The sequence below is a fragment of the Oncorhynchus masou genome, chromosome 22 (assembly GCF_036934945.1).
Source record: "Oncorhynchus masou masou isolate Uvic2021 chromosome 22, UVic_Omas_1.1, whole genome shotgun sequence".
Lineage (NCBI taxonomy): Eukaryota > Metazoa > Chordata > Actinopteri > Salmoniformes > Salmonidae > Oncorhynchus > Oncorhynchus masou.
In genome coordinates, this window is record NC_088233.1 from 31,495,243 (window position 1) to 31,507,372 (window position 12,130).

General features: G+C 42.7%; 1 protein-coding gene across 3 annotated transcripts in view; it reads left to right on the forward strand.

The window, feature by feature from the left end:
• blm (BLM RecQ like helicase) overlaps positions 1–12,130 on the forward strand; it is a 35,823-nt gene that overhangs the window by 19,538 nt on the left and 4,155 nt on the right. For 2 of the 3 annotated variants that reach the window (XM_064929884.1, XM_064929885.1), the window contains 17 exons: positions 5,825–5,934; positions 6,047–6,179; positions 6,297–7,018; positions 7,153–7,329; positions 7,505–7,623; positions 7,725–7,838; positions 7,935–8,033; positions 8,121–8,269; positions 8,391–8,497; positions 8,597–8,757; positions 8,862–9,150; positions 9,242–9,432; positions 9,603–9,747; positions 9,842–10,041; positions 10,210–10,405; positions 10,556–10,678; positions 10,840–11,056. In XM_064929884.1, coding sequence (XP_064785956.1) covers positions 5,825–5,934; positions 6,047–6,179; positions 6,297–7,018; positions 7,153–7,329; positions 7,505–7,623; positions 7,725–7,838; positions 7,935–8,033; positions 8,121–8,269; positions 8,391–8,497; positions 8,597–8,757; positions 8,862–9,150; positions 9,242–9,432; positions 9,603–9,747; positions 9,842–10,041; positions 10,210–10,405; positions 10,556–10,678; positions 10,840–11,056 — 3,252 coding nt within the window. The remainder of the gene's footprint in view (positions 1–5,824; positions 5,935–6,046; positions 6,180–6,296; positions 7,019–7,152; positions 7,330–7,504; positions 7,624–7,724; positions 7,839–7,934; positions 8,034–8,120; positions 8,270–8,390; positions 8,498–8,596; positions 8,758–8,861; positions 9,151–9,241; positions 9,433–9,602; positions 9,748–9,841; positions 10,042–10,209; positions 10,406–10,555; positions 10,679–10,839; positions 11,057–12,130) is intronic. The other variant, XM_064929886.1, reaches the window with a different exon arrangement.

A 12,130-nucleotide genomic window follows, 5' to 3' on the forward strand; every position in this document is an offset into this window, starting at 1 on the left:
AGCTATATGGTGCCTTCAGAAAGTATTCATACCCCTTGACTTATTCCATATTTTATTGTTACAGCCTGAATTCAAAATGGATGAAATTGATTTTTCTTCTCGTCGATCTACACACAATTCCCCTTAATGGTAATCAGGGAGGCAAACTAGTCTCCTTTCAGGGGAAATTCGCAGTTTTGAATCCAAAATAGGTGACCTACGTGATTCGTGTAGATCCGATTAGAAAAGTTTTCGGGGAGGGGCTTTGGATGACTACTGGTTGTATGCAAATGAGTGATGCGCATTTGGCGCAATACTGGCTGTGTCCAAGGCTCTGCCAATCGTTCACATAACAACAGAATGCAGCACGTGGCTGAAGGGAGAAGAGACATCAGATGTGCTACTTACAGCATCAGCGCCCGTGTGTACTGGAAAGACAGCGGAAGAGTGGAAAGGCAGTTTGTATCCATAGGTTTGCCAGTTAACTTACAGCAGCGCGTCCCCTAAACAATAGTGAAGAGGTAGATGAGAAGCCTGACCATGGAGACGGGGGTGAGAAGGTGATGAAGCGTACTTCATAAAAACAACTGGCATTTGGAAAGTTTGAGGTGAGGGAGGAAGTGTGGTTGAACAAGTACTGTTAGCATTGTTAATTTGATCCAGCTAGCAAGATACTTATTTGTTAGCTAGCCAGAGAAATGTTGACCAACATTAGCCAACTTATCTGAACAAATAATTGAGGCTCTGGTGTGAAAATTAGCTGGCTAATAAAGTCAGACAGCTAACGTTACAACATCAGATGAGCTAACGTTAGTAACCTAACCAATTTGCTATAGAATTAACTGTTAACGTTATACAACTCCTTGCCGTTCCTCAATATATATTATGTGTTAGTTGCTTACTGGACCCTGGTGATCTGTGAAATGTTAACTAGCTAACAAACTAACTGCTATCTGTGAAATGTTAGCAGTTAGTTTGTTAGCTAGTTATCTGTGAACTCGTGTTTTCCCTCTACAGTATGTGATTAATCAGAATGAGAGAATTAGGTGAAAATGACTCGCTGCTTGTTAAACAAGTGTACAGTTGTGGCCAAAAGTTTTGAGAATGAGACATATTAATATCCACAACGTTTGCTGCTTCAGTGTCTAGATATTTTTGTCAGATGTTACTATGGAATACTGAAGTATAATTACAAGCATTTCATAAGTGTCAAAGGCTTTTATTGACAATTACATGAAGTTGATGCAAAGAGTCAACATTTGCAGTGTTGACCCTTCTTTTTCAAGACCTCTGAAATCCGCCCTGGCGTGCTGTCAATTAACTTCTGGGCCACATCCTGACTGATGGCAGCCCATTCTTGTTTGTTTGTCCACCTGCCTCTTGAGGATTGACCACAAGTTCCCAAATGGGATTAAGGTCTGGGGAGTTTCCTGGCCATGTTCCCCGAGCCACTTAGTTATCACTATTGCCTTATGGTAAGGTGCTCCATCGTGCTGGAAAAGGCATTGTTCGTCACCAAACTATTCCTGAATGGTTGGGAGAAGTTGCTCTCGGAGGATGTGTTGGTACCATTCTTTATTCATGGCTGTGTTCTTGGGTAAAATTGTGAGTGAGCCCACTTCCTTGGCTGAGAAGCAACCCCACGCATAAATGGTCTCTGAATGCTTTACTGTTGGCATAACACAGGACTGATGGTCGCGCTCACCTTGTCTTCTCCGGACAAGCTTTTTCCGGATGCCCCAAACAATCGGAAAAGGGATTCATCAGAGAAAATGGCTTTACCCCAGTCCTCAGCAGTCCAATCCCTGTAACTTTTGCAGAATATCAGTTTGTCCCTGATGTTTTTCCCGGAGAGAAGTGGCTTCTTTGCTGCCCTTCTTGACACCAGGCCATCCTCCAAAAGTCTTCGCCCCGCTGTGCATGCAGATAAACTCACACCTGCCTGCTGCCATTCCTGAGCAAGCTCTGTACTGGTGGTGCCCCGATCCCGCAGCTCAATCAACTTTACAAGACGGTCCTGGTGCTTACTGGACTTTCTTGGGCGCCCTGAAGCCGCCTTCACAACAATTGAACCACTCTCCTTGAAGTTGTTGATGATCCGATAAATGCTTGATTTAGGTGCAATCTTACTGGCAGCAATATCCTTGCCTGTGAAGCCCTTTTTGTGCAAAGCAATGATGACTGCATGTCTTTCCTTGCAGGAAACTATGGTTGACAGGGGAAGAACAATGATTCCAAGCACCACCCTCCTTTTGAAGCTTCCAGTCTGTTATTTGAACTCAATCAGCATGACCGATCTCCAGCCATGTCCTCGTCAACACTCACCTGTGTTAAAGAGAGAATCACTGACATGATGTCAGCTGGTCCTTTTGTGGCAGGGCTGAAATGCATTGGACATGTTTTTTGTGATTCAGTTAATTTGCATGGCAAAGAGGGACTTTGCAATTCATCTGATCACTTCATAACATTCTGGAGTATATGCAAATTGCCATAATACAAACTGAGGCAGCAGACTTTGGGGGTCACAAGCATTCTATTATAAAGGCTGTCATGGCTAACTGCAATATTCAGGTTTGTTTTTTTCTCAAGACTTGTGTGTCATTTGCAGTAAAGTCTATGCCACAAGTAACATTGGCATGCTTTCCTTACATTTTTTTAGCTGTGAGTTGGGTTCACATTAGCCACTTTTCTTTTTACACAGACTGATCATATTCTTTGTTGTTTAAATAGTTTTAACATTCTGTATACTCCCCTTGTCCTAAGGGTCAAAAATGACCCGCCTTCTCTAAACCCCTAAAATAAAGCAGCTTAATTTAATTTTAAACCCCAAATCTATTTTGCATGAAGAAGCAACCTATCATTCATCACAAACTTTGTGAATATCCGGGTTTTTATCCTCTTCACAATGCAGAAAGACTACATTTAATCAGTGGACACCACTCATTTCTGTTACAACACACCTGTCATAATTGTTTTCTTTACTAAAGTAGAGGATTATTATTGTTTGAGGTACTGCATAGGTCTAAACATACATCTTTTAGAAAGAGAGAGCACTTGTGTAGCAGAAATAAGTTTTGAATGCATTTTATTGATGGGAAACAATAACTCTTGAATGTTTTTGGCAACATAGTGATATTCTTATATACTGTACAATGAGGAATTCCACTACAAAATACTAGTCTTCTCCCATTTTTTTAAACCATTGCCCCCACCCACAAGGTGTATAAACAACAACAATAAAATAAGATAATAGATACAAAACAAAAACATGAAGAACATAAATCAAATCAATCAACTCTAATTAGCACATGTAGGAAAGTATGCAAGTGTGTGTGCATGGACTTTATACATGTATTTCTCACGTGCAGGAAATAGTATTTATTTTACAGTCCTTCTTTGGGGGGCAGAATTTGGCTGCAGCCTCAGGTGGATCAGGACAAGATTCAGCCCCATGAACATCTTTCACAAGCACTGCAGAGGCTGCTGTGCGGGGGAGGTGCTCCCTTCTTTCAATGTGTGGGGTTACAAGTGCCTTTCCCAGCTGCTCCAGGAACACCCTCCTCTTGTTCCGCTTATCAGACATCCAGGTAGGGTTGATCTTGTTCCATATCAAGAAGGCATTGTATGAGGACACATCAATGGTGTTATGGAAGATGACCAGGGGCCAGCGGGCAGTCATCCTGCAGCTGTAAGTTCCAATCATCTTGTCCAGGTTGTCCACGCCTCCTTTGTTGTGGTTGTAGTCCAGGATGATGGCTAGCTTCCTGTCCTCACGATCACTGATCTAAGCTGTTTGTGCAGTGTGCTCAGGAGGACCACATACTTGTTCCTCTTTGGGAGGTAAGAAACTGGAGTGGTGGTGAAGGAAAACTTTGGTGAGAAGCCCTCTCTCCTTGTTGTGAGGCGTGCAGGGGGGAGCTCAACTGCCAACCATGGTGATCTTCTTCATTACCTGCTGGCTGAGTTAAATCAGTAGCATAATCTCCATTTCTTATCATGTGTGTTTTTATGGTGAGGAAATTATTTTAGAACTACCGGGTCAAAAATGACCCTAAGACAATCTTTGTACCCTGGTGGTGTACAGCTTTCATGGAAATATGAACGAAGACTATGTTTCACTTTTTCTAATGTTGGGGTCACTCTAAGAAATGTCATCTCATTTCAAGTTGGAAAAAAAGATCACTTGGGGGTTTTCTCTGCTGTTAAACATAGTGGCGGGTCATTTTTGACACTTAAAACAACACAAGGGTTAACCTGCATTTCCCCCTAGCAGGGATTTTTTTGCATGTTTTAGTGCTCAAGAAAAGTGTCACCTTTTTGGGCCCTCACCAATTTGCATCCCTGGGCAATGTGAACACATGTTTTATACATTTTTGTAAATGTATTGAACATGAAATACAGTTCTCATTGACATAAGTATTCACACCCCTGAGTCAATACTTTGTAGAAGCACCTTTGGCGGAGATTTCAGCTTTGAGTCGTCTTGGAAATGTCTATCAGCTTTGCACATCTGGATTTGAAGATCTTCTCCCATTCTTCCTTGCATATTTTCTCAAGCGCTGTTAAGTTTGATGGGGAGTGGCGGTGAACAGCAATCTTTAAATCTTTCCACAGATGTTCAGAGAGATTCAAGTCTTGGCTTTGGCTGTGCCACTCAAGAACTTTCATATCCTTTTTTCTGAAGCCATTCCAGCATTGGTTTGGCTGTATGTTTCGGGTCATTGTCCTGTTTGAATGTAAATCTTCGCCCCACTGAGGTGGTTTGTACTCTGAAACAGGTTCTCATCAAGGATTTGCCTGTATTTGGCTCCATTCATTGCTCTATCCTTACAAGTCTCCCAGTCCCTGCCACTGAAAAGCATCCACATAGCATGATTCTGCAAACACCATGCTACACGGTATGGATGGTGTTAGACAGGTGATGAGATGTGCCTGGTTTTCTCCAGACATTGTGCTTTGCATTCAGGTAAAATAGTTATATTTTTGTCTCATCAGACCACTATCTTTTGCCTTATGCTCTTTCTTTCATGTGCCTTTTTGCAAACTCCAGGTGTGCTGTCATTTGCTTTTTCTCAGTAGTGACTTCCGTCTGGTCACTCTCCCGTAATGCCCAGATTGGTTAAGTGCTGTAGAGACTGTTCTGCTTCTGGCACATTCTCCCATCAGCCAAGGAACTCTGCAATTCTGTCAGTGTGGTCATTGGGTTCTTGGTCACCTCCCTGACCAAGGTCCTTCTTGCCCAGTTGCTCATTTTGGTCAGACAGCCAGCTCTTGGCAGAGTCTGGGTACTTCCATATTTAATTTCCCAGTGATGGAGACCACTGTCTTCTTGGAAACTTTCACCACTTTAGAAATAGTTTTATACCCTTCCTCAGATATATGCCTCATCACAATTCTGTCTTGGAGATCTACGGACAGTTCCTTGGACTTCATGGCATAGTTTCTGCTCTGTGATACTGTGGGACCTTATATAGACAGGTGTTTCTTTCTAAATAATGTCCAGACAATTGAATTGGCCACAGGTGGACTCCAATCAAGTTGTAGTGACATCAAGGATGATCAATGGTAATTGGATGCAACTGAGCTCAATTTGGAGTCATAGTAAAGGGGTGTGAATACTTATGTAAATAGATTTCTGTATTTCATTTTTATATAAATTAGCAAACATTTCTGAAAATATGTTTTCACTTTGTCATAGGGTATTGTGTGGCGATGATGAGTGAGAAAATAATATCCATTTTGAATTCAGGCTGTAACACAGCAAAATGTGGAATAAGTCGAGGGGTATGAATACTTCCTGAAGGCACTGTATCTACTTGGTAAGCGTTGTTTATGATCACAACAGATTGAAGTCAGCTGGCTCTGCAGTCCGTAAAGACATCAGTCCTGAATCAACAAGAGGGTCGGTGTCGAGCCTACAAAGAGTGTCTGATGGTCCTCTGAAAGAAAGAAAAGGTGAATAACATGGGTTATGTTTAAGCCAGATGTTTTTTTTATTTTTTATAATTCCAGTGAACATTGCATATACTTCTCTTGTATTGAGTCCTCGTTTTATTTGTCCCTTTAGTCACCAATCCAAAGTCTGAAGATCAGCTCTTGAGTATCATGGAGTCCATCTGTGCTCTGGTGGATTCCATCCCTGATCATGAACTATTAGGCCTGTCCTGTGGGCCAGAGCTCTTACTGCAGCGGGCTCATAGGTAATTAATTTAATCTGAGCTATTTTATATGGGACAACTACTGTAGATTAATTTTCAGCTGTAGTTCTACTGTGACATCTATTAATCTGTTAGCCATATCACCCTTTTTACCATCAGGAAAAGGATAATTGCTACTGGCAGCAGTGACACATCTTCAAGGACACAACAGCCAGACAGCACTGTCTTGGAATCCAGATTCAGTGAAAAGACTACTTTTTCCTTTGCTACTCCAAGTGTCATGACTTCCACCACTTGCCTGCCCAAGGGTAAAGGAGATTCTTCCATGAAAGCCCTTCCCTTCAGGAGGTCCTCAGTCATATCTGTGGACTACGACAGTAGTGTTTTTGAGGACTCTGACTGTATGGTCAATGTTCAGACTCCAGGCATCTCTTGGAGACCCAGCACTCATGAAAATCCTATTTTCACTAGAGACAAGAAGAAAGCATCCACAACAGGCCAAAGTAATTGTGACTCTCCATCGAATTATGGTATCTTCAAAAAACAAATTGGTGATGTGGCTCAGTCAAATTTCTTCTTCTCACCGAAGAGCCCGGTAGCTGCTGTACAAATGACTGGGCAGAGCAGTACCCAAGCCTCTGTGGCACAAGCCCCAGCAGTTACGGAGCCAGACGATTTCTTCATTGATGACTTTGACATAGATGACTTCAATGATTCAGATATCCCTGATTACTTTGAACCCCCAAGCTCCTCAGCGTCAAGGCAGGACTCCAGTTCTATCTCTAAAGCGGTGCGTGAGGGAGGACCAAGTACATCAACATGGCAGAAGAAACCAGCTACACCAGCTCCTGTGGCCAAGCCTCCTAAAATCACCTCTCCTGGCAAGTACATTCATTATAGGGCAGCCTTGAGATTGGATTATTCCTTCTACTAAACAAATGTTTTTTTAGTTTTTCTTACATGGATTACTTGGTCTGTAGCTCAGACAGACTAATGTTTATCTAATAATTTGCAGAGCCCACATACAGAAACCCTGCTCACGATCGCTTCAGAGGCTTCAACTTCCCCCACTGTCCAGAGATGATGAAGATTTTCCACAAGCGCTTTGGTCTCCATCAGTTCCGATTCAATCAGTTGGAAGCCATTAATGCTACGTTGTTAGGTGAAGACACATTTGTCCTGATGCCAACAGGTGAGTGGGGGATCAATGCCAATTGTAATATTGTAGTATACAACAAGTGCCTTTTTAATGCATTAATTCAAATAACTCAAACTGACTTTGCAGATATGTAGTATTTAGTAGGTATGAACAGAAAATGTTGATTAGATAATGTGCTGGATGTGTTTTGTTATTTCCTGTTTTTCAGGAGGGGGTAAAAGTCTTTGCTACCAGCTGCCGGCCTGTGTGTGTGCAGGAGTCACTGTGGTCATCTCACCACTGAAATCACTCATTGTAGACCAGGTCCAGAAACTCACTACTCTGGATGTAAGTTTTCTACATACTGCTCACAGTGTGAAGTATGAAATGTACACATTCTTGCCACCCTATGCTTGGAATGTGTTTTAAATATCCTTGCATGTTTTTAGATTCCCGCCACAAGTTTGTCTGGTGAGAAGACTGACAGTGAAGCAGCCAGGATCTACTTGCAGCTGTCCAAGAAGGACCCCATAATTAAATTGCTCTATGCAACTCCTGAAAAGGTGAGAACTAAATCATTTAACCAGTAATGCTGTTATCAACCTCTTCTAATGGGAAATGCTATATTCAGACCTGTTTTTCAATCTGTTTTCCTCCAGGTGTGTGCGAGTGGCAGGATGATCAGTGCCCTTCAGAACCTGTATGAGAGAGGTCTTCTAGCACGCTTTGTCATTGATGAGGCTCACTGTGTCAGTCAGGTAGGTTCCTATATGTGATGCCTTATCTGGTCTAATGTTAGGTGTTAGAGGGAGACGATGAACTTGATGCCCTGTTGTTTCTCTCAGTGGGGCCATGACTTCCGGCCAGACTATAAGCGGATGTACGAGCTGCGTCAGAAGTTCCCCAAAGTGCCGATCATGGCCCTGACCGCCACTGCCACCCCCCGCGTCCAGAAGGACATCCTCAATCAGTTGCAGATGACCCAGCCTCAGGTGTATGTGCTCTAAGACGTGCCTTACCTGGGAAAAAACACCAGTGCAGTTGTAGTATTGTCGTATGCAAACATACAGCAGCTGTTTGTATGAATGTTCCTCATGGTGTCATTTCTCTTTCAGGTTTACCATGAGCTTCAACAGAAACAACCTCAAATATGCTGTGTTACCCAAGAAACCCAAGAAGGTAGATGAGGACTGCATTGACTGGATCAAGAAGAATTATCCACGTTAGTGTTCTCCCTCACTTGGTCAGAGGTTTTTAATGCTAGTGGAATTAAGTGTTTTGAGTACTGGGATCATGACTGGTTTTTACTCCTTGTGTGTAGGTGATTCTGGCATTGTGTACTGCCTGTCCCGTAATGACTGTGACAACATGGCTGACAGTCTTCAGAGAGCTGGTATACTAGCGCTAGCCTACCATGCAGGCATCAATGACAAAGACAGAGAATATGTGCAGACCAAATGGATCAATCAGGATGGCTGCCAGGTGAGGTGATTTTAACAGATGTTTACACGTTAATGTCACTAACCACCTTCGTACTACTTGAGCTATAATTAACCCGGGGTTAATGTTGTATCCCTGTCCTCCAGGTCATGTGTGCCACCATAGCCTTCGGCATGGGCATCGACAAGCCTGATGTGCGCTATGTGATCCACGCCAGTCTCCCCAAGTCAGTAGAGGGCTACTACCAGGAGTCAGGCAGAGCAGGCAGGGACGGAGAGATCTCTCACTGCATCCTCTTCTACTCCTACTCTGACGTCATCCGCATCAAGAGAATCCTCACCCGTACAGATCTGAATTTTGACTATATAGACTTACAAATAATAGTCTGCAATTTTGTATGGGTTATATATCACGTATTGGAACATTTCCATGGAGGTATGGAAAGCTCTATGGACGATGTCGAAAATCCTGTATGTCAAAGTGTGAAAGTGATATTGAGAAAATGTCCACTCTGTTTTGATCACAGTGGACAAAGATGGAAACCACCATACCAAAGCCACTCACTTGAACAATCTGCACAGTATGGTACATTTCTGTGAGAACGTGATGGACTGCCGAAGGATACAGTTGCTGGCTTACTTTGGAGAGCACAAGTTCAACCCAGGCTTCTGCAAGGAACACCCTGATGTCATCTGTGACAACTGTGCCAGACCCAATGTAAGAGTTAACCCTTGATAATAAACCCATTATTACTATTAACCTTTTCCTTGACTCAGCACTTGTTCTATTTCACTGCAGTATTTTTACAGCTATGTGGTTATAATGTTTCATGTATGAATTTGAAGTGTTTCTATTTAGTCAAACTGGTTGTTATTTTTCACTTTCAGCAATACAAAGCAAGAAATGTGACTGAAGATGTGAAGAAGATTGTGAGATTTGTCCAGGAGAATTGTGAAAAAGTTGGCTCCAGATACAGCAAATCTGCGAACCAAACCCGACTGACTCTGAACATGTTGGTGGACATTTTCTTGGGTAACCAGTAAATTAGAGCACCACTTAATTGAATGATTAAAAATTACTGTATGTTTAGTGTTTCTGAGAGAAACTCAACAATGCTTTCTGACAGGTGCTAAAACCGCCCGTGTCCAGTCAGGGATGTTTGCGATAGGAAAGGCTTACTCCAAACACAACGCTGACCGGCTGTTCAAGAAGCTGGTTCTGGATCACCTTCTGGTGGAGGACCTGTACATCACAGCCAACAGCCAGGCAGTGGCCTACATCTCTGCTGGACCCAAAGCCATCAATGTCCTCGGGGGACACATGCAGGTGAGCTTACACACCACACATTATATTGGTCCATAAACTTAGTTCTCATTCGATACGTCAACAACTGTTGTGAACGTGTTCTGTCATTCGTTATTAGCTTCACATATTTAGTTATGTTTGTGAGATCCCTGCAGTAGAAATGGGGACAGTTATTTTTCCTTGTCCTAGGTGGAGTTCTATGAGACCGAGAGTGCCTCCAGCATCAGGAAGCACAAAACTGCTGTGGCCAAGGATGTCTCCAAGAGCGAGGAGATGGTCCAGAAGTGTCTGCAGGAGCTCACTGATCTGTGCAAGAGGCTGGGCAAAGTCTTTGGCATTCACTATTACAACATCTTCTCCACTGCCACCCTGAAGATGATAGCCGGTGAGTGCTGAGAGCATACACCACTTTTTAGACTTGTTGTATTTCATTCATGTTCATATTCCTTTCTAGACCAATCAAGTGTTTACCTAACATTATATTGGTAGACTTCCAATAACCAGTCGTTGTTGTAAAACTGTTTCCTTCTCCCAGAGACTCTGTCGGCCGACCCGGATGTGCTGCTGACGATTGATGGTGTGACGGAGGACAAACTGGAGAAGTATGGAGCAGATGTCATCGCGCTTCTGCAGAAATACTCTGAGTGGAAGCTACCTGGTGAGTGACCATACTGGGGAACGCATGTCCTATACAACTCGATAATACTGGATTTCATATGTTCATGTTCCTACTCAGTGATATCTGTGCCCTGCTGTGTTGGACCTGTAGTGTAGTTGGTTTGTGTTAACATGTGTCTGTCTGACTGAACCCCTCTGCAGTGGAGGAGCAGTCTGACACCACTGAAGGAAGCTCCACTATGGCATGGATAGACACAAGCAGAGGCCATGGAGACGACGAGGAGGACTGTTATGAGGACGACGCTGGATCTTCCAGTTATTTCAATAGTAACAACGGCAGAGGAGCGAAAAGGAAAAAGGCCCCCGCCTTCAAGAAATCCAAAAAGAGAAAAGGATATACAAACTCCAATTCTAAAGGGTTAGTGTTATGTGTCAAATGTCAAATCTTATATTCAGTCATATAGAGTGACGAGTGAAAGTTTACACACCTGCTTATGAGTACAGTCTTCACATTTTGCTGCCTTAAAATGACATCTAAAAAGGATTACATTTTATACATACAGTACCAGTCAAAAGTTGGACACCTACTCATTCAAGGCTTTTTCTTTATTTTACTATTTTCTTTATTTTAATATTTTATGTAGAATAATATAGATGACATCAAAACTATGAAATAACACAGCTGGAATCATCTAGTAACCAAAAAAGTGTTAAACAAATCAAAATAGATTTTAGATTCTTCAAAGTAGCCACCCTTTACCTTGACGATAGCTTTGCACACTTTCAGCAGAAGGCTGTGGCAGCCATGCTGGTTAAGTGTGCCTTGAATTCTAAATAAATCAGACAGCGTCACCAGCAAAGCACCATCACACTACTACCTCCATGCTTCATAGTGGGAACCACACATGCGGAGATCATCCGTTCACCTACTGGTGTTAACTTAAAATGACACAACCAGGTTCCAGTTAAACAACGTTTACTAAACCCTATTTCCACAATACATGGTTGCCATTGCACTCAGGTAATGGCAACCCCTGCGCAGGCATACTAATAAGAGTGATGGTGCCGTAATAGGGATACATGTGCCTAATAGTTGGAACCACAAATCTCACATTTGGACTCATCAGACCAAAGGACAGATTTCCACCGGTCTGATGTCCATTGCCCGTGTTTCTTGACCCAAGCAAGTCTTTTCTTTTATTGGTGCCCTTTTGTAGTGGTTACTTTGCAGCAAAGACCATGAAGGCCTGATTTCACGCAGTCTCCTCCGAACAGTTGATGTTGAGATGTGTCTTTTACTTGAACTCTGAAGCATTTACTTGGCCTGCAATTTCTGAGGCTGGTAACTCCAATGAACTTATCCTCTGCAGCAGAAGTAACTCTGGGTCTTCCTTTCCAGTGGCGGTCCCCATGTGAATGCCAAGAGTGTGCAAAGCTGTCATCAAGGCAAAGGGTGGAAACTAAAATATGTAGATTTTGTTTTAAACACTTT